The sequence below is a fragment of the Platalea leucorodia genome (genome assembly GCF_965183815.1).
Source record: "Platalea leucorodia genome assembly, chromosome: 7".
NCBI classification, from domain to species: domain Eukaryota; kingdom Metazoa; phylum Chordata; class Aves; order Pelecaniformes; family Threskiornithidae; genus Platalea; species Platalea leucorodia.
This window is the reverse complement of record NC_138829.1, coordinates 16975125-17002601: the sequence shown is the minus strand read 5'-3', so window position 1 is coordinate 17002601 and position 27477 is coordinate 16975125. Positions and strand designations below refer to the sequence as shown.

Sequence of the window (27477 nt, the reverse complement as noted above, 5' to 3'; positions counted from 1 at the left end):
TCAAGAATGGCAATATCTTCCACTCTGGCAATAGTATTTCAGCTGTAATTAGCAAAAAGAACTTAATTCACAGATGACTGTTAAGAATTAGTTAAACCTTGCAGTGGGCCTTGAGATCCTTGGGAGGAAAATGCTAGAAAAAGAAGAAACATAATATAGAAAGCAGTATATAATTTTACTGCTTGGGTGTCTTGTTCAGCGTAAGTCATAAAGCCTATTTGCAGGCAAGCATTAGGGTCAGTCCCCGAGACTCACTTTTGGCTCTGAATTGAGGGCAGCAGTTACGGGAGGAAGGAATGGGATGATTGATGCATCAGCCATTGGGGAAAAATTCATCCCGCAGTAACTGTAGAGAATTCATCTCAAGAGTGAATCAGACAAGCCCGTTTCTGTTTGTGCAATGAAATAAAAAATATTACTACATGGTTGAAGGTAGTATGGTGCAACAGGCTGAGAGAGTGAATATTTACCTTTTCTCAATATTTAGCCCTTTCTGGGTGACATTTCATACCTCTGATCCCCCCCTGCGATGCAGCCTCACAGCTAACACAGCCCAATGGGCGCCCGAATGAAGATATTTGTCCAAACGCCAGATAGGCCAGCCGATGGGGCCGTTCGAGCGGAGCAGTATCGTCCGAGGGGCCCCACTCTGTGCCGGGACTTGCTTTGGATTGGAGGGAAACCGCCCGAAACCTTCGGCGTTTCCACAGGCGGGGGCCTGAGGGGAGGCTGCGCATCCCGGGGGGCTCCTGACCCCCCCACAACCTCTGCCCTGTGGATGAAGGTCCCTGAGTGGAGGTGGGTTGCCCGCGTCCTGCTGGGGCAGAGCTCATCCACCTCTGCAAGAGTTTAGGGAACCGGGGGGTTAAAAATGCCTTCTGAATCCTTCCAGGGCTGCCGTTCCCCTCCCTAAAGCTGGGGTGATTAAACAGACTGGTTGCTCTGCGGTTTAATGGATGGCTCTGGCTGCAGTGCTTGGGGACCCTCTGACAGGGCGCTGTGAAAGGGCAGAGGGGTACTAATAGCTGCTGTGTTTTCCAGCAGCCCCAGCCAGAGATAGTTCTGTATATAGCTGACAAGCAGTCAACGTCTGCTCCCTGTCTCTGTTTGCACTTCATCGGGTTATCTCCTCGCAAGCAAAGAAATCCCAGCTGATTGAACAGCACATTCATCATCTGGTTTTCCCCCATATCTTTTTCTGTATCAATGGTGCCATAAAAAGCCCACCAGAAAAGTCGACGGCGATCTGCTCTATCTTCCATTAAAAGCTTTTGCAGAGCCACATTAAGATCTGAAGTAAAGAAAAAAAAATCAAAACAAACCCCAAACTTTTTTTCCCCACTCAAACGTCAATCAAGGAACATTAAACAAAAAGATTAGTTCTGCTCTTATTTGTTTGTAAAACAAAAAGCATGAAATATTTAGCAGTATTGTAATCTATACCAGATGGGAATAATGCCGGCTTTCAAGGCCGCTGGTAACCACCTCCCTTTCATGCTGCTGCAGCAGCGGGACGAGGCAGGCAGCCCATTAGGACAATTTATGAACTGGACTTCCACAGAGGGAGTTCTAGCAAGAGGTCCACGGCTCGTACAGAGCAACCCTGATAACATCTGTTAGGGTTATTCATTGAAGAGGATTATATTACAATCCCTCTTAATACCACGAGTGCTACGGTAAAACCGGATGAGCCTTCAGTTTCATTTGCTCCAGCAATACGTGTTTATCAGAACGTTTTTCTGCAGTTGGAAACCAAGCCTGCATTCATGGTATGTCACAGAATGAAATTTAGAAAGCTTGAAATATTAACCCAGAAAAAAACTCAGTCCCTGTTTTTAATCTCTCATGGCCATAGCGCTCAGCTCCTATGTGCAGCATCAACACACCATCAGCCCTTTTCCATAGAAAGCCACTCCCCATTAACTCTCCAGGGCTGAGATTGATTTTATTTGAATAGTTCTCACTCGGTAACCTTGCTCCATCCTTTTTTATTTAAGACTTTGCTAATGACGTATTTTTTTTCCCTTAATTTACCTAAGCATATAATGAACGCTCACATCCGAAATGACCTCATTATACCAGCAAGGACTTTTGTGCAGATACGATTTAGTGCACAGGCGTAAGGCAGAGCAGAATTCTCTAAATGGAGAGGTTTTAAGCATTCGGTAAAATCCCTGTTGACTACGAGCCAGATTCTTACTGCTGTAAATTCACTTAGTTCCAATGGCTTCAATGAAGCTACACTGATTTACTCCACTTGAGGGTCTTACCCTATTATTTTTATTTATTGAACTTGCCACCTTTTGCTGCTACAACCTAAACAGATACTTCCATCCTCTAGCAGCAGGGTTGCTATCTAAAACAGGTGTTTCTCTACTAATATATGACTTGAGAGATTTATAGCTGCCTGGAGTATCTCATTGTCCTCTAGAAGTGTTTATAATAATTCTCATTGACTGTCTCAACTCCCACCGATCAGCTGTAGAGTTGTTTGCAGCCTGAACCTGGTCAACAAAATATTAATTCACCGTGCAAGTGTGAGCTGTTTTGTCTATTCTTAGGCACTTTTCTCTCCTCCCTGCTGGACTACAGTCTTTTCCTGGTCTATGTGCAGTGTCTGGGACAAGAGACCTGACCTACACAAAGAAGCCTACTTTCTGGCTCCACAAAAAATAAACTGCAAGATGTAAAAATGCATTGCAAAGGAAAAAAAAAGAGTAAGAACAGAAATTTCTTTTGTGCACTGATTGTAGCCCTTATGGGAATGTAACTGTCCCACCATCACAGTCTGCAATTCCTACAGCCCTGGACTTGTCCTACCCCATTCTCTTCTGGATTCGAGCTGCTGCTCTCATCTTGACACAGCTATGATCGGCTGAAGTGTTTGCATTTGTACTTTTGGGGGCTTGGCGGGAGACAGCTCATAGGAAGGCATAGGACCACATGGTCCAAATACCTGAGAGAAGTTGAAGGCCTGGATAAAGCTCAGTGTGTTCATAAAAGCAACAGGGAACCTAGCCCACAGGTTCACCAAAAAATCATAGTGGTTTTCCACTCCGCCAGAAGTAACTGCCTGTGGAGCCCTTTGATGTCAGAGATCCTGGCAGACTCTATCTCATAAAGATTCAGGAAAGAAACCAGCAATTACTTGAATGCTAATGAGAGCTGTGCATCCACACATACATGCTGCGGTGATTACTCTTCAGAGAAATCAGCAGTGGTTAAACTAATACACTGCTTGCTCGCTGCATGTGATTTGCGCTAACTTCAAATCTGAGGTTCTCAAAAAATTCCCCTTTGTCTTAGCAGGTTTGGGACTGAGGGGAGCCCCACAGAGACTGTCAGAGGCCAACACCGTAAGAAATCATACTGAATCATAATATGATTTAGCAAATTCACCTTTTCTTTGGGTCTGGTAGAATTCTATTCAAACAACTGCACAGTCTTATAGAAAAGCTGACATTTTCTATTAAATCTTACAGGGCTAGGGTGAAGTAGGTACATTCAGCACAACCTTCTTCCAGTGGCACGTGAGCAGAGAGGCAGGCAGCAGCAAATTTTATCCTTGCTTCACTTGTTCTGGGTGTTTCTAGGTCAGCCCAAATACTCTGATGGTAAGAAATAAGCACAGCAAAAATGTGAAACCACCCCCCAGAATAATTTAAAAGTCCTTAAAAAGAAATACATATGTGTTTATTTACTGCATTATAAGTGCAACATCAAATACAACTATATTTTCATTACAAAAAAGGACACATGCAATAAAATACTCTGATTTTATAATCTGATTCAACATAGTTCATTGGTAACAGTGGAGCATCACAGAACAGTCACAAGGCTAGGGCTTGGGGTGATGAATTTCCAGTCTCTTTATCCTACTTGCAAACAGAAAAGCCACATCATATTTTATTTGTCATCGAGGGATAAACTTTTGGAATAATGTGGCCTGATCACAGAAGGTCCCAGCTGCCCCTTAACTCCCCGATGAGTCTTGCAGAATCAGATTTTTTTTACTTGAGAAAATATTATGCTTCTGACAAGGTTGAGGAATAGACAGTATTTTCCAGGCAGAGAGCAGAAATCCTTCCATGTTACACCACAGCCAAGGTACAAAGCAAGGGCCTCTGCTTCACAGGTGCACAGAAGCCAAGGCTGTGAGTTACTTTAACTATTGGTCTGAAGAATGAAATCAGGCCATTTTTTGCAATATTCCACTGCAGCGTTATTTTATGTTCATCTGCGCATGGGGCTTCAATCAATTTAATCTGGCATTTCAGCTATGGAATAAATCCAGAATATACAGGAGGAGTCCACAGTGCAGAAAAGAACACAAAAAGTTGTCCTGAAATACTGAAAATATAGCCTCCTAACTAGTTAAAAAGCCCCATTCCTCATTAGAAAAGGGTCTTATTCTATCACTGCTATTCACACATCATAGGCTCTTATTTTTAATATTTCCCGTGAAATTTCATGGGAGTACTTGTGAAATAAGGTCCTAAACAGTGGGAATAAATGATAGAATCAGGCCCCAAAATGGCACCATTTCTAGGGTAAATTCTCCTGACTTTCAGTCGAGACTTTTTAGGAATTGTCATGTAACACTGTCCAGCCTTTCGAAGCAATGACCTGATTTCTTTCCGTACATCTTGCGTGGCGTAACACTAAGGATGACTTAACTCTAACAATTTCAATAAAAAATAAAGTCAGTCTTTTTATGCATCTGCATTTTTACACAATTTCATAGTCAGTATACAGAAGCTTACAACTTCTTGAGATAATTCTAGCAAATAGGAGGATATATATGAAAACAAAGAGTTTCAAAACTACACGGAAATCTGTAGAATAAAATATATATCTATATATCATTTTCCAATACAAGCAATTGGCAGTTTAGAAAAATAGGATTATTACAGTCTTTCTGAATCAATAATTGTAAAAAGAAAAGATTTTAAAAATAAGTTCAGCTTTTCAAAAAGCTGCATTTTTGATAAGAAAATAGACTGGTCCGCATTTCCCTGAATAAGCCAGAAAGGTTAAGGAAAGGTCCAAACAAGACAAGGAGTCTGACTTGGACTTGATATCAGCTGTGATAACATGCACATGTACAGAGACAGCTGTTTGGCTCCAGTATTGTTTACCTTAGAAATGAGCCTAATTTATCACAAATGTATTTAAAAATCATAAATAACATGACAAGAGTGGAACTGGTCCCTGCAAGGCAAATAATTATATTCATACAAGCAAAAAGTGACATCCATCCAGTTATTTTCTTGTGACAGTTAAAAGGTATTTTGTACCCAACTGTTACATTGAACAGCACATGTATAAACACAGATTATTATTACAGACTCTGCTATCAGCTACTATACATAAACAAGAAGAGATGTTCATGCTGTAATTGCCTCTAATGTTTTTGTTCTACTTGAATATTAACATTTACAAGAAGCTGAGGTGGAGACCTGATTTCAAGCCAGGATTTCAACATGCAAAATGGACAGGGTTCACGGGAAGGTTTCTGATCTTCCCCATTACCGACATTTGGAAGTGGATAGGAGCTCTGAAGAATTTTAAAACCATTCACAATATTAATTTCTCTTGTGAACAGCCTTAGGTTTCCTCTCTGCCCAAAGGCGGGTGATCTAACATGGGACATACTGGTGAAATTTAGATCTGCATCAATAAACCTCCCATTCAGGAGGATTCACATTTTAGTTCCAGGTCGCTTCTAAAAGAAGGTGGCAAAATGTACCACAATATTCGCTGATTTCTAAATTAAAAGCAGAGAACGGTTTGACTGCAGAAACTTCACTCCAGGCTGTTCTTATTAACTCTTTAATACATCAATTAGAACTTCTTGTTAATTCTGTTCAATGTGAGAGTAAATCCCTTCATTTTGTTGTAATTTTTGTGAAATATACGGGACATTTACTCACCCCATACGGGAGCCTTAGCACATTTCTTTAAACTTTCCTCTAGCTTGAAACTAAACAAAAGCACAAAAACTGCTGGAAGCAAGATTGATGGACTGTTGGTGAAGGGACCCAAGATTGTTTATAATCCAGCCTTGTTAATTAAATTGGGCCGAGACAGCCAGCTGCTTTGAGAAGTGAGGACAGGTCCCCTGGAGAAGCACTGTACATCGGTTATATTGCTAGTAAACAACAATGCAGCTTCTGGGTCTCCTACCACTTTTCAATGCCAATGGAGTGCTACGTCTTACGAAAGGCAATGACAGAAAAATGCAACACCCGCGTTATTGCTTGTGCAATTGCTTCACAGTGGTCCAGTACACCCAAGTAAACAAATGAGAAGAAGGTATGTTGCTGGAAGGGAAGCTCTGAGGCTGGGCAGGTGGAGTATGCCCTCTGGGAATCACCTGATAAACTGAGTAAGTACCAATTAAAAGGAAAAAAAAAAGTTGAAAGAGTGGCACTGATCAAAAGGAATGCATCTGCTCAGACACAAATGACAGTCATGGTCTCGGAGCAAGACAAAGGTGTGTCTTTTGCCTTCCAGTGAAGCACATGTACAAAATGGAGGTTGGCATTTGAGAACAGACACACCTTTAGTACATGCAGCATCCAAATACCTTCAGGAATAGCCAGTGCTCAAGCAGTGACTCCCAGGTTAAACTCTTACAGGGTCTGATCTTGGAAGGTGATGGGAAAAGCATCTTGGGTGCTTTTTGCCTTAGAGACTGAAGTCCTAACTCAAAGCTTATTAAAGCTCATTAAAGCTTGTTAAAACACATACCTCTAAACTCTTCCAGCTTCCCTTTAAGACACAGTTTCTCTTAAAAGCTGCACTTGAAAGTTACATTGAAGTGGAATGTCACCTTTCTTTAAGTAGAACAATAATTACACTCCCCATTACATATATATACATATATATATATATTTCATGGCAATGGAAAGTACCGTACAGAGGCATTCATTCATATCTGTAGTGAAACCAAGTCTGTGGTGTTCAATGCTTATTGGACTTGACAAAAGAAATAATTTGATTTTGAAGGCGGGAGTCACTTCAGGAAAAATTACAGCTCCTACCCCTGAATTCTAGCTGGAGGCCTCCCGGCAAAGCGCTGATGAGGGCGGGTGGCACTGCAGCCTGCCTTCAGTTCCCAGCCTCTCGAAACTCACCTCTCCCTTTTAAAATACAGCTTTTGATGGAGCAAAAAGGAGCTAAAATAAATGGTTTGCTAGAGGGCTTGATAAATGAGTTGTGAAATCAGTTAAAAGTGAGCATTTTCTTTTTCTTTCTTTTTTTTTCCAGCTCAAAAAAAAGGGTTCTGGCTTATTAGGGTGTATAACAGTGACATTCCAATGCTCCTGGCAGCTCAAGGGCACGCACCCTGGAGCGCCCAGCCCCGGGCCCAGCAGCACATGGAGCGCTTACACAGGCAGTGACAACGCGAGGGTAATAGAGCTGAAACTGAAACACTGGCCCTCCTCGCTGATTAAGGGGCAATTTTCTGCATGCAGTAATTGGATTACCCATCAAAACCTGCTTAGAGAGAAGAAGCGAAAAGGGTCTGGGCAGGCTATGAACAATGCTAATGGCAAGGCTTTCATTACTAATAGTTGTTTGTTAAGTGATACCCTCTGCAGATGTGAATATTAAGGGCAGTCCCTGAGCCAACACAAGGCGAGTGAGGGTAGGACATGGCCAGGAGACTTGGAAGAAATGGCTGGCAAGGACCACAGGGCCCTCAGATAGTGATGAAGGCTGTTTTGACACAAGGGGCAGCAGAAACAAGCAGAGCATCTGCAGCAGGAACTGCAACGGGGAAAAAACTTATTGAATTTCAATTTATTGAAACAGGACCAGATTTTTTGCTCTACGTATGGAGGAAGAACTGGCACTGGAAACAGTTAAGAGGAAGGTGACAGGAATGATCAAAGGTGTGGAAGAACTGTAACATGAAAAGAAGCAGAAAAGACTGGGATAATTTACTTTAGGAAGGAGACAAAGCCAAATCTCCATGGTCTGGAGAGGGTAGTGCTGGTCCTTCTCCTTTCTTGGACTCAATGCACAGGGGCCAAAGAAGGAAAATCAAACAGCCCCCACCCCTCCAACTAAAGGTTTCTGATTCAAAAGCAATTCTGGGGAATAGCTTTTTCACACAACTTGTAGGAAGGATGTGGAACTCACTGCCGTGAACAGCTCTGAAGCCAGAAACCCACTAGCATTCAGTAAGGCACTGAACAGGCTCACCCCCAAAATCCAGAAGACTAAAGGCAACAGCTGGCATTTACTTGCAAAGGAGCAGAAAGCCTCCTACTTCAGTTCTATAATGAATCTCTAATTCCTAAGGATTGAACAGAGACCTTCATGACTATCTTTCTATCTACAATAGCATTTCCTGCATCTTTTCCTGGAGCATCAGCGCCTACCACCTGCCATTAATCTGTCACTGAGGGGTTTGATTTAGCAGTTTCTTCTATGTTTAATGAAAAGAAAAAAGCACTTCCAAGACTCAAATCTCAGCTCCAGTGGATTACCCTGAGGGGAGCCTCCTTCCACAGTCAGGGATGTGAAACTGGACAGTGCTGATGGCCACTGTCAAAATTTCGACTGGCAGAGCAGGATGGCAAACCCTTGTTCCTGTGTTACTAGTCCTGAGTTGCTCTCATTACGCCAAACCTACATGTTTGTCCCTTGCTTCCAGATATCAGGCTGCCTTTTGAAGACCTAATGTCTCCTGCTGCTTCCACTGGGATGTTATACCTTCACCTGGGCGGTTTCATCTCACCCATGGTTTACTCGGAGGAGGGTGGTTAGCTCACAGATACAATGAGCTAAAGCTGGCAACTGCTGAAGTAAGTTAGGTAACAAAGGTGCCATTTGGCTACTGCTTGAATTGATACATTTCTGATAGATATTCCTTTTCTTTCCACATCTACTGATATCTCTCTGGTAGACAGATATCCACATTTTAAATTGGAAAGACAAGAGATAAAAAAATCAACTGTATGACAGATTATTCCATCCTGCTTTATTTTTTTTTTGAAAATGCTACATTCAAGAATCTTTGTTTTGTTTTGTGTTACCATTGAGCAACTGCGAAATGAACCCACATTTCTTAAACATGCATGTGCAAGTCAAAAAGCCTTGCACCTAAAACATTCCACACAGTCACCCAACACCTACAACTAAACCGTTTATAACCCAGTATAACCAATAGATAATTATGTTTAAATACGGCAAAAATAATAAGATCGGTTTCTGAATGAATCGTGATGTCTGTACCAACAATGTTTACCTCTAATATTTTAATAAACTGGTTTCTGAGAGTTGCCAGCTGCTGACAGATAGATTAATGCAATAAACTTGTAATGGCCCAGAGCAGGTCAATGATCTGAGAACTACTAAGAATGTCCTCGACAGCCCCCAGCGACTCTGGAAGAAGCTGACATAGTTCATTGGGCAAACATGTGTTTTCAGCTGCAGACTAGCAGCTGATACTGTCCAACAGATAGTAAAGTCTCCAAAAGCAGTTCTTACAGCCAGCGGGGTACATAACCTATGACCTGAAAGATACCTATGATGCCTGGCAAAGATATCTTTATTGCGGTATTTATACGGGTGTTTCTTGAAAGGCAAAACTATTTCTCCAGTTTAATTTCAGTCTGTAACCTTCAGTTATTCCAAAAGGGTTTTTTTTTTTCTCTGGGAATCTCTGCCATACAGAGGTTTTACTTTTTCTTGAGAAAAGGCAATGTACTCTCTTGTCGACACAATTTAAAAGAATTCCTGTATATGAACTCACTCTTCAAACCTCTTTAGTGCTAATGAGATGTGTATGCACACACATCAAAGTAAAACATTTCCTATTATTTAATACTGAAGAAGAGATCAGATGGAGGAAACTCCTGAGGTCCTAGAGCAACCAAAGAGAACATACTATTTCTTCTGATGTGCAGAGATTACCATCTGTGTATCTACTGATGGCCAGTTTTTGGAGACATTTCTTCTCTCTGAGGTCTTCTACTACCCCAGCAAAAAGGATTAAGGAGAAGTGGAAAGCCATTCTAAAAGCTCTCCAAATTATTCAGTGATCATCAGGTGTTTTTATTAGTTAGGCTAGTAGCTTTCTTTTCAGCCCCAAATGTTTGAGTTTAGTCAGTACCTCAGTCAGGGCATATAAGCTAGTACTTGGTAGAAATCATGATTGCTCTGGGGACTGTGCTAACAGGGGAATGCGGCGTTTTTAGTGTGCGTGCATAGAACTGAACATGCTTTTCATACAGAGATTTCTGGAGAGGACATATATAAATAATATTTAATACAATCTAAATTGCTAGCTGGAATCAGAGAATGGGCTATTAATAGACATGTGGTACAACAACAATTTTCTACCTCACTGTATTGCAGTCATGGAAAATTCTGTTGAAAGCAGCTGGCTACAAAATCAATTACAATTTATAAATTAGGCTTGATTTCACTCCAAAGGCTGGGTTTGAAGTGTGCCTTTGGGGCTGTGCAGAATTCTTACTTTAATGCATGGAGTGCAGGATTTTGCCTTCAACACTGAAGGGTCATTAATGTGGTCAATGAAATACTGGGTCCAATAGTGCAGGCAAAAGAGCTCAGAGAGACTCACAAGAGCTCTGCTCTGTGAACAGGCTGGGTATCTGCATGCAGTATAGGCTACATGTCCTGAGCCAGATACACAAACAATTTACAAGCTCAAACATATTCAATCTATTTTAGAAGGTTTTAGCACCTTCTGACTGTGGTTGGATATGGATTAGAGTAAAGTAGTGCAAGCCCTCAGTTATGGACGCTTATCTGTTTTGTGCATCCTAGGTTTTTGGCAAGGGATGTCTGAAGGCAGCAGCCCCAGTCCAAAGCTGAACTGTAACACATCTTGGTTACGTATGGATGTCAGAGATCTATGAGCTGTGGATTCTATAGGCACAAAAGTGAGGGTGTAACCCCAAATCATGTGTGAGCCGAGATTCAGGCATGAAGAACAGTGCTCAAATTTTAAGGGCCGATTTGGAAACAGTATGATTTAGTTTGTGTGTTGAGGAATCTGAACTTTGTTCAGTTTCCTGGAAGTTGAACTGGGCAGTTTGTTTTCATTATTCCAATTACTGACTTCATTGATATTTACACACACTTCCAGGAATCAGTATCACAAACTTCTCAGAAGAAAAACAAGAGAATAAAAAAGAAAGTAAATTTTGGTTTACATTTCAAGCTTACTTCTGTGATTTTTTAGAAATTCTTTCTTTCTTAGAAAAATCTCACACTTGTGTTGGACAGGTGAGATCAGTGACATTATGGAAGAGTGAAATTGTTCTGAGTGAGATGAACATCAAAGTCCTGTGCTTTGGATAGTTTCCACTGCAAAGAACTAGAAAGATTCATCACTTATGATGTGAGATATTTTGATTACTTAAATTAATGAGAATGGATTTGCTGAGATTTAAAGCAAAAAATTCCAAGATTACAGACAGGGGACTTATAGAATAAATTGAATGCAAACCCAGCAGCAAAAGTGTGTTTCTAATTTAGTGTTTTTTTTAAGCCTGCCACAACACTGAAAAATCAAGGTGACAATGCAGTTGTTCTGTTATGGTCCTCTGTGTAGAATTTTTTTCCCCCAGTTGCATACTTCTGTGGTGTCAAATACATTTGTGAACCCATAAAAATCATCCAGATCAGAAAGGCTGGGCAGAAAGAAATCGCATGTGACATTTTGTGCTTTCATAGAAAAAACTTGTCCATCTCCCTACTGATTTTCTCTTGTGGCTATATTTTTCCTCATTATTTTTACTTTCTCACTGGCATTTTACTTTCATTACCTGGAATGGCTCAGCAAAACTCAGGGAAGCGCAATGTAGCTACGCCACAGAAAAGTGCATGCACAAGTACACATACACACAGCCACACACAGCAGACGTTGGTACTGCCCCTCTTCCCCCACACTTCTTTTCTACTGGAGCATTTAATTTGAAATGGAGATGTGTGTGATGATTAGCTCCTTGCTGTGCAGCCATGAGGGTTTCTTCCCTCAGGGCTGGCAGCAATTTTTAGAGGAGCATTGCAGGAACGTGCATGGCTCTTGCACAGCTCATCAGAGAAGAGGAGGTACGTCCTCCACCGCCAGCAAGAACCATTGCAAAAATGGAATTAATTTGTCCCATTCTCTAATGAATTACAGCTCCTCTCCATCTGGCTCCTTCAAGAAAGAAAACACAGGCCCTACCTTCCTTCGCTTCCCATTCAGATGTGAATGTCTCATTGCTCAGTGTACATCCTCTCCTCACCTTTCTGCTTTCAGCCCCCCTCTGCCTGCTCTCTAGAGCTCTTCTGCTACCTCCTGACAGTCAGGTTTTAATCTGCATCAGTTCAGATCCTCCTCACACTCCCCTTGCACTCTGCTTGAATACCTTCACTATCCCTGCTCTCTTTCCTCTAATTTCCACTCTCCTTTTCACTTTTAGCAGAATTTTCACATTTTTATCCAACTCTAGCAAACCCAGCATAGTTGGAAGCATTGTTAGGAATACAATGACAGAGTCCTGGCAGTGGAAGAGTCTCCTCAGAACACTGGTAGAGCCCCTGTTACTTGCTCCATTTTAAACCTTACTGAAGAAAAGCTGTTTAATATGCAATAGTAACAATACTCTAGCAGGGAGAGGGAGCCAAAAAGGTTCAGAGATTTTTCCTCCATAGAGCCTGTATTCTTGTCGTCTGTGTTCATCGTGACTCCTTTTCTTAGGCTTCATAAATTGTTGGAAACCTCTCTTCTCTATCTTTAGCTAGTCTTCTTTCACATCTGCCTGTTCTCCCTCATTCTGTGCCTATAATGAGCTCCTTGCTGGTACGCCTCCCTATTCTACCCAACTTTGCTTCTTTAGCAAAACTTTCATGGTTTTGTTTTGAAGGACTTCCTCCCTCAGCTACTAAATAATTTACCTGCACAACAGATTTAATATTCTTTTGGAACTTATTTGGAAAACAGCACGGAATACACCATACTGGTACCCCGAAGACAAGTTCCTCCCACAACATAGCCAGGATGTGAAAAGTAACTATTTCTTTGGTTAATTTTTTTTTTGCATGATTACTACTGTGCCTAAAAAGATGAGACAATAAGAGATAGCTCTCAGAAATGGCACAAAATTTTAGAAATTACCTTTTCTCGCAGGAGTCAATTAGGTAAAACACCACTAAAAATGGTTTCATCACAGTAAAGTGAGAATTGTTTTTACATTAAAAGGCAATGTTAAAATGTACATTCAAAAATTTGATAAATCAGGCATATGCTTAGGTAAATAAATGACAAGTTGTTATCATCTTAGACTATATAGAAATCTAGGCTTGACTGTCTTTGATACAATCAGTTTACATCAGTTTAACAAACCATTAATATAAAAACATCCTAGGAAGCAATCCTGTTTCCAGGGTGGTACTTCTGACTTTTGCTTCGCTGCCAGGCTGCCTCCCACTGTTCAGGCTTTATGATCCATTACCAAACGCCTCTTCATAAAGTAAAAAAAAAACCAACAAAACCCACAAAAAACACAAACAAAAAACCCCCACTGCTTTTCAAAGACAGGACCACTGATACAAGGTTTTGTTCAGTGCTCACAAATTAATTCAGAAAATCATGACCTGATTTTAAAAGTTCTTCTGCTATAGAGATGTTAAAAAAAATACATATTCTCTTTTCCCAGCTTTCTTCCTACTCTATTCTACCTCTCCTGATTCAGGTGGGATGGAGAACACAGTAATTGGAAAAGAAATTTGGTAAAAAATGAGAACAAGAGGAGTCCCACACCCACTCCTACTGAAGTGAGTGGAAACATTTCCATTACCTTCTGCAATCCCTGCATCCAAATACTGAGAAAACTAGCTCAAGATTTCAAATAGAATAGTCCCAATTTTCCTTGGGCTGAATGTCAACCACTGTATTCAAATACGATTCTACTCTACCTGCTCTCCAATTTGCACTCTGCTGCATGCCCACATCTTCTCATACTTGCTCTGTCTTCAGTTGTAAACAACAAGAATCTGATTTTAAAAATCACTCAAGAACCCCACAACCAAACCATCATTCAGTATTCCTTGCTGAAAGATGGTAGAAACAGAAACATTGCAGGATTATCTCCAAACAGTGGATGAGTGGATGGCGGATGTTAGTTTGACCACAGATATGCTTTTTTTAATATATATATGTACATACATACACATACACAATCTCTATATACACATTATAAATATTATAATAAAATATTGTAAAAATATTAAATTTGCTCAAATACCTGATTAAAGTGGACTAATTTTATGTTGCATTTATGTGACCTATCCAGTTGATATGATGGCCTTGTTAGAAGCCCTAAAATCTACAATACTTGCAATTGGTAAAAAAAAAAGTCTATATTTCTGAGAGTCACCTCGTGCCATGCCAAGAAGTTAGGTTGGAGGTGGGCCCTCGTATCTCAGCATCAGGTTGAAGGACCGAGCAAAGTTGTTGGCCAGGCTGCAGCTGTGGGTCTCCTCTGCCAGGGGCAGGAGGAAGGCCAGGAGCAGGAGGAGCAAGAGGAGCAGTTGCAATGGTAGTGCTGCCCAGCACACTCGATGCAGGAATGAGCAAATGCCTCCAGAGCGCTTCTGAAAGACACAAACGGAAGAACAACTCAGAAAAATAAAGACCTGGGGAGGGGCATTTCAAATACATCAAACCGCCAGGTTTGGGCAGAACAACCCAACTTGTCCAGAGCACAACGTGCCCTGGGATCCAGCTTGGGCGCTTGGTATGCTGCAGCTGACTGAAGCTGGTGCTTAAACCATTTCTTTTAGGAGAATACTTCACTCTCTTAAAGAATTCCCTGCTGCAAACTGTTGTCTTCTAGCAGGAAAACACTGCTTATTTTCTAGCAGAAGAAAACAATTGCTTCCGAGTCTATTTTCCAGTTACAAAGTGGTGATTACAAATGCTCACGCCAAAGCTGCTGACTGGTCTCCTCACAGTCAGCATATGGGACAGAAGGTCTGCGTTAGTAACTCTGTTGTCAGTAAAATGAGAGCGCTGATGCCTGGAAGAGAGGAGCCAGCCTTTAGCTCTCCGTCAGCAGAAAGGAGCTTCGTTTGCAGCTCATCCAGCTCACAGTCATCTCCCCAGCTGCAACATGCTCTTTGGATCCTGACTTTGGGGTCCATGAAGCTGGAGGTCAGAAAAAAGGCCCTGCAGTGCAGCCTGCCTCAGTACCTCTTATACCTTACCAGGCCCATCTTAAACTTTTATGTGATGCAGGAGAATGAGAGAGAACACAACACTGACAGTGAAGAAGACATTAAAGTCGCATTTATTGCTGAGCAGCCATGGGAGGGACACACAAAGAAGTCCCATTACTCTTTTCTTTATGCTGGTGCAAATCTAGAATAGCTCAGTTAATCCCATGAATTTAATCTGGATTAGCATGACCAGGAGAGAACATATTTGGGGATACAGAATTCAGAAAAGATTAATTAAGAAGTGAGATTTCCACTGGCAAGATTCCTGGATATCTTCTGCCAATGAGCTGAACTATGTGTGTTTCACAAAAAAAAAAAGGCCAAGTCAACTATCTGTAAGGGAGTCCTGAAAAAGAGGGCTCAATAATCCATTGATTTCATCAAACATGGATTTATACTCAGAACATAGAAATAATGCTTAATATGGCTACATTAGGTACCAACTGACATCACAAATATCAACGCAGAACATCCACTGAAGTGGGACGTACATTTTCCACAAGAGGCAGTTAATTTGTTGTGTTCAGGCCGCAGGTAATGTCAGTGCTGCAGCAAAATTAGGGCTTCTGGCCTCTACTGGATGCTTGAAGTAACAGGCAATGCCTCTGTCCCACTACGGCACTGCCATGAATAGTCAGTGGGGAACATCAGCAGAGAAGATAAGGAGCAGAATGATGATAGAGGAAAGTAATTACACCCTTTACTATTTTTTAAGGATCTCTTCCACTGCTTTCTAAATTTCTCAGTCTCTTGTAGCTTTATATAAATGCTTACAGAACTAATTAGAAGGCAAATATATAGCTGCAGTTACAGATCATGAGACAGTTGTGCTGTGAAATCCTTCTTCAGTTGTAGTTGGTTTGCTTCCATGATATCGAATGGCTGATGAGATTTAATTATCGTGTCAGGCAGATGCAGAGGCAGCAGAGCAACAGCTGCTTGCTCTATCATTTCTGGCCCGCAGTATCTGAGTTGTAACTTGCTTGCTGAGGTCAATGAAAACTCAGGTCCCTGGACACTGGAACTGTCAGTAGTTAGTGGGCAATGAGTACATGTCAGGGTGTAAGTAGGACTCTGACTTTAAGCACCGTTGGGCAGCTTCCCTGGGTACAGCTAGCATTTACCCACAAAATCAAAGCTTCACCAACTTGGCTGCATCACAGGAGTCATCTGCTCCTGCTGTGACCTGTTCCCAAACACTAGCCAAAGTACTAGGTGTAAGCAGCTGTACTAACAGGACTTTCCCTTCTCTAGTCCTGGAGTCCAGACCTGAAATCCTTCCTCTCCCCTGGATTTCATCAGCCTATGGGCTGAACAAAACCTGCAAGGCTTCTGTGTTTATAGTCAGTGCTAAAACCGTTATGTGTAAGGGCAGCAGCCACAACTCCTGGTCAGAGCTTTCTGGGCTTGTCTCTGTAATGCCGTGAAACAGCCACTCTGTGGTGTAATCAGTACAAACAAATGGACTGTCACTGACAGCTTCTCTTTTCATTGACCATTTCTCATTCTTAATTCTCCATTGCATCCATAACATGCAGCAATATGACAAATACATTTATTTAGTGTCCCATCTATAAGGAAAAAGGCCCTTTCCAGGTTCCAGAAGCCATGGACAAGTTTGTTTGTATGTATTAACAGATGTAGTTCTGTTGGTGAAAGATCACATTAGAGTTACCTCTGCCTTGGGACAATTGAAACCATGCTCTTTCTTCTACCACTAAGATGTAATAAGACTTAATGCTGATGTTGTTAAAGGGTAGGATCCTGTGACTGACTGTTCAATATTTCATTATGGCTGGAAGTCTCAAACATGTTTTCACAAACTCAAACTGGGAATTAGAAGTCCACCTCTCAGTGACGCAGCTGTGAGAAGGACTGCCAGTCTTCCTAGCAGCACCTAAAACTTTTGCTTTACAACTGTCAATCCTTTAGCATTGGTTTTGAAAGCTACTTCAATCTGAAACTATTCTTTCATTGCCAGACCAGCTGCAACACCTGTCTTCCCAGTTATCTCCTTCTGCCAATGAACTGGTGGGAAACAGTGGGCTTTTCCAGTTGTGCCTCCTCTCTGTTCCTGCCACAGTCCAGGGAGCAGGTGTCTTATGGTCGCTCAGGTTTGTTGTTGGCTTCCTATGATGACCACACCGCCAATTAGCCACTCACGTTGTTCCTACCCCAATTCTTTTACCGATCCAGCATTTGATTCAGAGCAGGTCACTGACTCTGCCCTGATCTCTAAAGCAAAGACTATTAATGCAACTCTAAGAAATGGGACGAGATTGAAATGTTATTTATTAAGCATCTTGTTTTTAGATCTGCTGGAAGAAGCTGTAAATAGTATTGCTTTTCAAAGCTCATCCTCCACAAAGAATTAATGTGAAATGGCTTTATTAACAAGCTATCGTTTGCTCTCCTTGGAGCTTTCTGCAGGATAAGATACGATACTCAGGCTAACCATAGCAGATCCTAGCATCAGAAAAATCTGTGGAGGGACATTTGCCTGGGGGCAGAACTTCAGAGAAGGAGAAATATTTTGTCTTTATCTGCTGCTTTTCTCCCACCTGCTTGCTGGGTTTATAGGCATTTGTGTTTGATGAACTTTTGTCTTTGCTGCCCAGCTTCTCTGTTTTGTTTGATCACACAGCAAGGTCAGAATCTTGTATTTCTGACTCCATTTGTTGCCATGGGAATGACTCTGCTATCACAAACATGGTATTATGATGTCTCTGCAGGACTGAAGATGAGGCACACAGGAGCTGTGAGGGTTTGGTGCTTTCAGCAAATTTGCAATAATAAGCCCTTAATATATGAGGGCCCCAACCTGCACACACTGAAATCCATGGGAGATTTACCATTAACTTCAATGTCTGCAGCAGGATTATGCACAGAGACAACTAAATAAAGTCAGGATTGGGAACTACTTATTCATGGAGTTCAGCAGATACCCTTACAAATGGATTCATTACTTATATGCCCAGGTTCTTGTGCACATGAAACCTATATTAGTTCTGTTGCTTTCTGCTTGCTGGAACAATTGGTGATATGATTATTATTTTTTTCTTTGGTGGTAGTACTACTAGAGGTGTTATAGTTAAAGGATAGAAAATTTAGAAGGAGACAGAGTAACTTTTAATAGGAGAGATGATACAATTGAAAAAAGCAGGGAAGGTTTTGGGCACTAACTCCCCCTCTGAGTGTGAAAAAAGCAGCACTTCAATTTTACTAAGACTAAGCCAAGGTATTTTTTTAGGTCTGTGCTGTGAGAGAGAGAGATGCTTTCAGGCTGTGGTGACCTGAGGCTATGGCACCAACAGGGAATTCAGGAGGCCCAGGTTCAAACCTCTGCTGGGCTCAGAGTGATCAGGGCTGTACGAATCTACTCGGAGTGAGGACCACACTCCCAACGCTTTAGCACATCATTCTGGGTTAGAAAAGGACAGTCTGACACAGTTGCACCTTTGCAAAAGATAGCTGGAACATTTAATTTCCATATGAGATCAAAGGTGGGAACCACGACCCTTGCTACGCAGTAGAATTCCCCTTCCCTAATCACTCCAGCTACCGGCATCAGTAACTACCCAGCACCCACTGACTGCAGTGCATGTGTCAGATCTAGGTTCCACAAGATACTCTGAAACCAAATCTTCCTCTGAGGAAAACTGGCAAAGCTCCAGTGAAGTCAACTGAACTTTAATTTCCACCATCTTAGAATAACAGCTGGAATACCTGGGTATCGAGCCAAAGTGTCAGAGACGTTTTTGAAACACACATGGAAAAGGAATAGGTTGACATTTAAAAAAGAAAATATACTTTTAAAGTTCACCATCAAGGATGAATGTCCTCCCCCTTCTCCCTCAAAATACCAGGACAAGCAAGGACTGTCAAGGGGTAGACAGCTGTGTTTTGTGTAATGCTAAATGCATGCTTGTTACCAAATGAACTGCACTGGCTGTGAACATTCACATTTGTACTTGATTCGTGTTAGGGCGTTTGAATGACAAGCATTGGTTTAGATCTAGGGAGTCCTCAGCACTTAAATCTGTTTGCAGTTAATAACTCCTTACCAAATGCACCGTGAAAAATCACTTGGATGGGAAACAGCAGAAAAGCACTTTAGAACTTGCTACATAATATTCCTGTTTAAGTTGCTGAAGTGTTTTGCTAAAAATCAATGCACTCCCTGGTTTGCTATTGACCACATTCCAGGATATAAGAAAACACACAGTTAATCTAGCTATTTGAGGGAGCAGAGGAATATAGCATCTTATACCATGCTCATTAGTGGGTTTTTGCTGCTGCTTGTATGTCACTAGCATGCCTGACAAAAATCATACTTGCACCACTGAATCAGTGATCCAGCAGAGAAAAAAGATTTAGTCTGGATTCATTCCTCTTACCTTAGAGCATCTCACTGAGAGACTACCCTGGGAAATGCACTGCTGTCTGAAAATTCCTGCTCTCCCCATGGATAAAGGGACAGATGCTCTAGTGTCCTACAGACACCATACAGACAAAGACACCAACGGCCATGCTGCTTCATGCCAGTGCTGTACCCAGCTCAAGTATCCCATATTCTACAGCAATCGGTGCAGATGCAGAGGTACTAAGGCAAGCATAAATAATTTCTCCTTAATATTCTCAGCCTCCAACTGCTTTCAGCTCAGGCAGTTTCCTGAGCCTGATGTAGCTTGTCCATCTAGTTAACACTCAGTGAATCTTTCTTCCAGATACTTCCAGTTTCCCCTTGAACCTATACAAACTTTAAAAGCCTTCAGTATCCTTTAGCAAGGAGTTCCACAGGTCAACCAACTGGCATGAAGAACAAATCCCTTGTGTTAGCTTTGAACCTGGCTCCTAGTTCTTTCTTGTGGAAGAGATGGAGAGTCAACCCCCATCTACACTCTCTGCACTATGCATGATTTTGTAAACCCATGAGTTAAATGCTTAGACAAGATGAATCCAGGCCTACATCCACAGTGGGCGGATCACAAGAGAATGGGCTTAAACTATAGCAATAGGTACAGAGCAAGTACATCTTAATAGGAAGAATAGATAGGCCTTGGAAAGGATCACCTACATAGGTATGAATTCTACCACTTCATTATTCCTCTGAGAATAAGCAGAGCTGCCAGGAATGCTGTAACAGCAGCTTACCATACATCCCTTTCGTTCTGAATGGGAGCGTGCCATTATCAAGCATCATCACTTTTTTTCGTAAAGCAGTTGTTACCTTAGTGATATTTTGCCTCTGAGAGGCCCTGGGTTTCTGCCACTTAAGATCCCACTGGGTACTAATTCTGTTGCCACTCACAAAGGCAGGTTATTGCCAACAAGAAGAGATCAGTCCCAGGGGGAGCACAGGCTGCTGTCTCAAACCAAAGCAAATAATTGGGTTGTTACCTCAATGTGAGACAGTTTGGAGCTGGGCTCCTCATCACTTCCTAACTCAAAGCCATGAGCACCCCTCTCTAAGATAAGCAACAGCCGGTCTTTTCAAGAAGGAAATAATTTGGGGGAGTTGGATACTACTGTTGCCATAGAACTGAGCATCCAACATACAAAGCTGTGGCTCATTCCCATGCACCACAGCAGGAACTGAGAGTTGGATACTGTCGATCAGAGGTTATGTGGCCTCTGCAAAAGGACAGTGAGCCACTGGGTTCAGAACTGTACTTGCCTAAACACAAACACTGCCCAGGTTAGGCAATCGGCAGTGAGGAATGAGTAAGGATGGCTGGGACCCCTCCGAGGCCTGTGCTTATCATTCTCCATCTCATAAAGAGCTACCAGAATGAATGTGCTGAAGGGAGGTTAACTGAGGTCACACAAGCAATTTTAGCTCTGACATTTTCTATCTTCAGATTGCTTGACTTTGCAACCTTAACATTCTTTTCAATTCTGAAGAGCATAAGTGTATGTACGTAAATAAGTATACAGGCAAATTACAGGCTTTGTTTTCTCCCTTAGGGGAGAATCTGGAGTACCTCAACATGGAGGGATGATAAGCTAGAATCTTTGATGAAGGCTTCATTTAAAAGAAACAGAAAACAAGGAAAAGCCAGCAGTTTGTATTTGAGGTTTCAGCAGTCACATATGGCAGATATTTCAGAATTTCTGCTGCAAAGTCGCTTAGAACTAAGCACTGTGCCATATGCTACTGTGACACAAATGGATTTATAAAGGTTAGCTTCTGTGTGCATATACAACATGACATGCTTTTAGGAGAAGCATGCCGCAGGACAAGGGCTACAGCCTGATCTGTTAAAATAACACTGATTTCTACAATTCTCCAGGCCTAAGCAAGCAGAAAAAGTCCCTGGTTTGGTCCCATCTTCAGCACATAAGCAGTGGAAACTACCTTCTTTTTATCTGGAAAGTGTTTGACATACATTAAAAGTTAGGAAGCACTGTGGAAGATTAGTAAAGTGGTACGTAGGATGGGTTGCTAAAAATATCTTAGTTGCCTGTTATAAGAATATGGAAGGTCAAACTTTCAGTGAGGTAATTTTGAAGCACATTTTCATATCCAACAGCAGGCACTGAGTTACACCTAGTTTCTTAAGTATCACAAGTGAAGTATTTGCAAAAGGTTCAGAACAGGGTAAGAGGTTTTTAAACCGGTTGAACTAGTTTTGGCTGGGATAGAGTTAATTTTCTTCATTGTAGCTAGTATGGGGCTATGTTTGGGATTTGTGCTGGAAACAGTGTTGATAACACAGGGATGTTTTCCTTACTGCTGAGCAGTGCTGACACAGAGTCAAGGCCTTTTCTGCCTCTCACCCCACCCCACCAGTGAGCAGGCTGGGGGGCACAAGAAGCTGGGAGGGGACGCAGCTGGGACAGCTGATCCCAGCTGACCAAAGGACTATTCCACTCCATATGATGTTGTGCTCAGTAATAAAAACTGGGAAGGGAGCTTTACCAGGGCTGCTGTTGCTTGGGGACTGGCTGAGCATCAGTCGGCTGGTGGTGAGCCCTTGAGTTTTTTTGCATGACTTATTTTTCTTGGTATTGTTTGTCCTTATTTCCTTCTTTTACTTATTAAACTGTCTTTATCTTAACCCACAAGTTTTCTCACTTTTACCCTTCTGATTCTCTCCCCCATCCCACTTCAGGGGGGAGTGAGTGACACAACAGTCCTTTTTGGCGCCCAACGTGCAGCTCAAAGGGTTTGCAATAAGAACAGATTTGACTATAGGGTGTTAGAGGGAACTTATAATTATTACATCTGTTTAACAGTTGCTGGTCACGATGTTGCCTTATTTGTTTTCTTGTATCTGATCTGTGCCATGCTCCCGTTTTTGTGTGTACATCAAATTTGAGAGCTTGTTAAAGGCCGGTTTGGGCTTTTGCAGTGTGCTGTGCTGTGCAGCACTTGGTTGTGTTTTGCCTGGGAGAAGCATGATAAAAGCACTGGTCTTGAGCCTAATCTGGTGTTTGGGCCTGGCATTGCTGCCATCCCTGTACTTCAGGAACTATCTCATGGACACAATTATCAGCTACATTTTTTCCCTTTTCTCCTCCAAGAGCCAATTTGTGGAAGAAACAAAGAATGACACTTTCCCCTTCTTCTCCTGTGCAGTAGATGTTTTCTGCCTTGTTAAAATAACTCTTCAGTACCTTGAACATCCCTGGATAATCAGAATGCTCCTATTGGTATGTCTCAGGAATCTGTCTCTGGCTTTTCCTAAGGTTAAATGACTATTTAGGAATATTGCACAGAGATATGCCCTGAGGCAGTGTCGTTATAGGTGGCAAGGTGTGTGGGAGAATATGAGCAGGTGCACAGAATGGTTGTCACCTCCGATGGTCTGGGATTTCACCCCCAAACAAGTGTGGGATCCTGATAAACTGACAGAATGTTTGAAAAAAGGATGCTCTGCCCCTAGCAGTGCCAAAGAGACACAGTGTATGGCAGTCTGCTGGGGCCTGGCCTCCGCCTACCAAGCACTATTGAACACTGCTCAGCACCCTCAAGGGGAAGAAGGATCTGAAGACATACAGACAGACACTAGGGATAAACCAGAGACCCAACCCTCACCTATATCAGTCACCTGTATAGTCAAGAATAAACAATGGAAGCAGAAGTCAACTCATTTAGTAAGGGAGGAAGAAGGAGAAAGACTCAGAAGAGATAGCCTGTTCTGCAGCAGAGCAGTCACAAGAAAAGGAGGGGGAAGAGGCTGAAATCATAAACGCACTAGAAACCACCTGAGCCTTTTCCCTATGTGAGTTGTGAAATATGTGAAAAGATTTCGTCCGCCATGCAGGTGAGCAAATTATCAGCTGGTTGCTCCAATGCTGGGATACTGGGGCCAATAGTCAGGAATTACAGGGTACGGAACCCTGGCATCTGTTGTCCCTTGGTAGGGACAAGGCCATCGACAAAGGGATTGGAAAAGGGGCAAGTGTCCTCAGCCTCTGGAGGCGGCTCCTGTCGAGCATGAAGGAAAGGTATCCCTTCAAGGAAGATCTTGCAAGTAACCAAGGCAAGTGGACCACCATTGAGAGAGGTATTCAGTATCTGAGGGAATTAGCCATGGTGGAGGTGATCTACAGCAACCTGGACAACACCCAGGCATCCAAAGACCCGGATGAAGTCCAGTGCACACAGACCATGTGGCAGAAGTTTGTGCGGAGTGCACCAACATCATACACTAGCACCCTGGCGATAATGAGCTGGACAGACATGGAGGCACCAACTATGGATGAATTGGCCAGCCAACTCCAGGAGTTTGAAAAGAATCTTGCTTCTTCCCTATGGGCCTATATCTCAGCTGTGGAGAGACTGTCCCAACAGTTACAGCAACCCAAAGAGAATACATCTTCATTCTTGCCCATACGAACCAGCAGTCGGGTGCTGGGACATTCAGGCAGGGATACAAATTTAGCAGAAGCCACTTGCCCAGTTAACACTAGAGGATCTGCCAATCGACCTCGCCCTGCCCAGCTGAAACCCCTGTGCACTGTGAAGGAGGTAAAGTCCCTGTAGTACTCATAAGGAGCTGGCTGGGAAAGACAGTCTGGGTTAATCCTTCCGTGGGCAAAGGCAAACCCATTTGTGGGATTGCTTTTGCTCAAGGACCTGGGTGTACTTGGTGGGTAATGCAGAAGGATGGGGAAGTCCAATGTGTACATCAAGGAGATTTAATCTTGGGTAAAAACAACCCATGATTTGAGTTGTATGATGTTACTGCTGTATGATGCCATTGTTATACGATGCTGTATATTGCCACTGCTGTGGCTGCAATATGTCAAAATTATTACAGCAGGAGTTACCCGAACCGATGAAGAATTAATCTCCGAAGGAAGATACCTTGCACTGTGCAAGTGCAGCAGTGACGCAACCTGAGCTGGCTTCAGTGTGCAACAATCCAACACAACACGCTGTCTCTCCTGTCCTGAATGAGCATTACAACAGATGGAGCCCAAAGTCATACACTAAATGAACTCAAAGGACATTTTGTGAGCATTTTAGAGGGGTAGCCCTAAGGGAATGATACATGTATATGTATCAAAGGACAGGAAGGGGTGGGGGTGGCAGGTTAATGAGGTTGTATTGGATAGTGTGGGACCTGAGCATGATGTACGTGGTATGGAAAACGGGGTGGAGATTGTACTAGTTTTGCCTGGGATAGAGTTAGCTTTCTTTAGAGTAGTTTGTATGGGGCTATGTTTTGGATTTGTGATGAAAACAGTGTTGATAACACACCCACATTTTGGTTCTTGCTGAGCAGTGCTTATGCAGCATCAAGGCCTTTTCTGCTTCTCACACTGCTCTGCCAGTGAGTAGGTGGGGGGGGGCACAAGAAGTTGGGAAGAGAAACAGCTGGGACAGCTGATCCCAGCTGACCAAGGGGATATTCCACACCATATGACAACAATCTCAGCAATAAAAACAAGCTGGGGAGGAGTTTTACTAGGGATGCTGTTACTTGGGAACTGGTTGGGCATCAGTTTGCTGGTGGTGAGCCACTGGGTTTTTTTGTAGTACTCGTTTTCCTTATTTTTGTTTGTTTCCTTCTTTTACTTATTAAACTGCCTTTATCTCAACCCATGAGTTTTCTCACTTTTACCTTTACCCTTCCAGTTCTTTCCCCCTTCCCACTGCCGGGGGCGAGTGAGTGAGCAGCTGGGATGGGCTGAGCTGCTTATTGAATTTAACTGAATTCAATTAAAAATGCAGGAATACCCCACCAGTTTTAAATACACTCATAAGCCATACTATTTATCCTAATAAATATATTTTGTACTTAAGAGCAATGCTGTACTACTTTTAGGAGAGTTACTGGCAGCTAGTAGCTGGATGACTTTTCCGCCAGTGTATCTGAAATTTAGTAGAAGACATCAGTGTTGTACGTTTATTCAGGAAGGCAGAGAAGTAAAACAACTTCTCCCAATTTCCAACTTCCACTCAGCCTTGCAATTTGAAATAAACTAATTAAATTTGGCATAGAAAGAATAAAAACTGAAATAATGACAACATGTTCTAGAACCTGTAGAAGAGCCTACTGACATCAAAAGCTGTTTTATCACATCAAGAATGTATGTTTCCAGCTGCTTTACCAGTGACTTCTCTCAAGTCAAGATTAAATTTTTCTTAAACTTCATCAGTCACCATACGTAATTTGAATATTATTTGCATTTTATTTAAATAATTTAAAAATGTGATGGGTTACTTTGAGGTATTGATTACAGGAATTTTTCCTACCATGCTTTTTACAGTAGTGTTAAAAACATTTTTCAAGTATATACTGGGAATTGGTTTCATTCTGCTATTGGTCAACAACTCTGTCATTACCTCTCAGTTAGGAAGTAAAATTATATATGCTGAGAAAATCATTCTAAGGTGTCTCCTTGGTGAAAATCTGTAAATACTTCACAATGTGGTAGGCTACTGAAGGATGCATGTTTTCAAAAAAGGAAGCAGGGGCCACCAACCACATACCTAACTAATACCACATTAACATTGACAGAAAGTAAGAACCAGGTGCCTGGGAAGCAAGATGTCCTCTCCACCTTGCACCAGCACTGCAAGGGAGTGCACGGCAAGGCACAGAAGTGGCAGAACCAGATAAAAAAGACAAACAGAGTCCCTGTTTTCTAGCATTTGGGAAAGCTGTAATGTAGATTGGTAAACAACATGAAACCTACAGAAATAAGGGCAGGCCGGCAGGCAGGCAGTCTCACAGGTGCAGAAACGTGAAGGGAAGCTCATGGGCCTCCTGGAGAAGGAAGGAGATGATGCTGTCTGGCACAGCATACTTAACAGTGGGTCACAGTTAGGAAGAGGCAGTCAGGATTTTTCAGCTTTTTATTTTTTTGCCTAAGTTTCCTTTCTGAGCAAACATCACTGCTCAGGGAAAATAAGTCTATCTGCTAATTCTTAATGGTAAGATGCCCTTCTTCCTGTGTTTGGGACATGGTATAATTCTTAAAGGAGGTAGGCACATGCTTGTAGGCACAGTGATGGAAAAAATATGGAGAGATGTTCTCTCTATCTATAAAAGAGGGAAAGATACCTCCTAATGAGTCTTTTGCATTTTACTAAGAATGTAATTGTACAGAAGTTTTCAAGTGGCTAACACCCACCAGGACTTCAGTAAAACAAATGGGCCACATACTTTCAATAGAAAGGCACCACTAACACAGACATGTACACACGATTCTGTGCATTTCTGCACTGTGACCTTCTGCCGTGAGGAATTCCTGTCATATCTGCACTTGGGCAGAGCAGAGCACATTACTGTTTTCTTCCTGGCAAGCTGTGGCAGCTCTTGCTTTGCACAGTTTCCTGAATGACTGCATTAATTTGATTGACTCCAGATCAATGGTGTCTCTAAATAAGATTAAATTACACGTTCCTTCTGTCTGTGTGTTACAGGAGATTACTCTTAGCAGAATCGCAAAGGAAGCAATTAGCTGATCACTGATGTAATGAATCCTAATGATTTTGTTTGTACAAACAATAAAGCCAGAATCATTTGTTTAGCAAGGAAGTGTAATTACTCTGAACACTTGAGAAAATAAATCAAACAGCACTACCTAGACCTGTTAATAATGAGCCTTTGACTTCCTATTTATGCTAAGAATGCTCATGGAACATTTTCAGGTAGCTGGGAGCCAATCTTTGAAAGTAACATTTATCATAGTTATTATTGAGCATTTGCTTGATTATGTCCTTGGGTGTGTTAGGTGCCCTGCAGAAATATCCATCTACATTGC

General features: G+C 42.1%; 1 protein-coding gene across 6 annotated transcripts in view; it reads right to left on the bottom strand.

The window, feature by feature from the left end:
- Nucleotides 1-1186: 1186 nt before the first annotated feature.
- SYNE3 (spectrin repeat containing nuclear envelope family member 3) overlaps nt 1187-27477 on the bottom strand; it is a 77845-nt gene continuing 51554 nt past the window's right edge. For 5 of the 6 annotated variants that reach the window (XM_082317887.1, XM_082317889.1, XM_082317890.1 and 2 more), the window contains one exon: nt 3736-14628. In XM_082317887.1, the coding sequence (XP_082174013.1) occupies nt 14431-14628 (198 nt within the window). In that variant the 3' untranslated portion in view covers nt 3736-14430. Of the gene's footprint in view, nt 1292-3480; nt 3609-3735; nt 14629-27477 lie in introns of those variants that run through there. The other variant, XR_014228794.1, reaches the window with a different exon arrangement.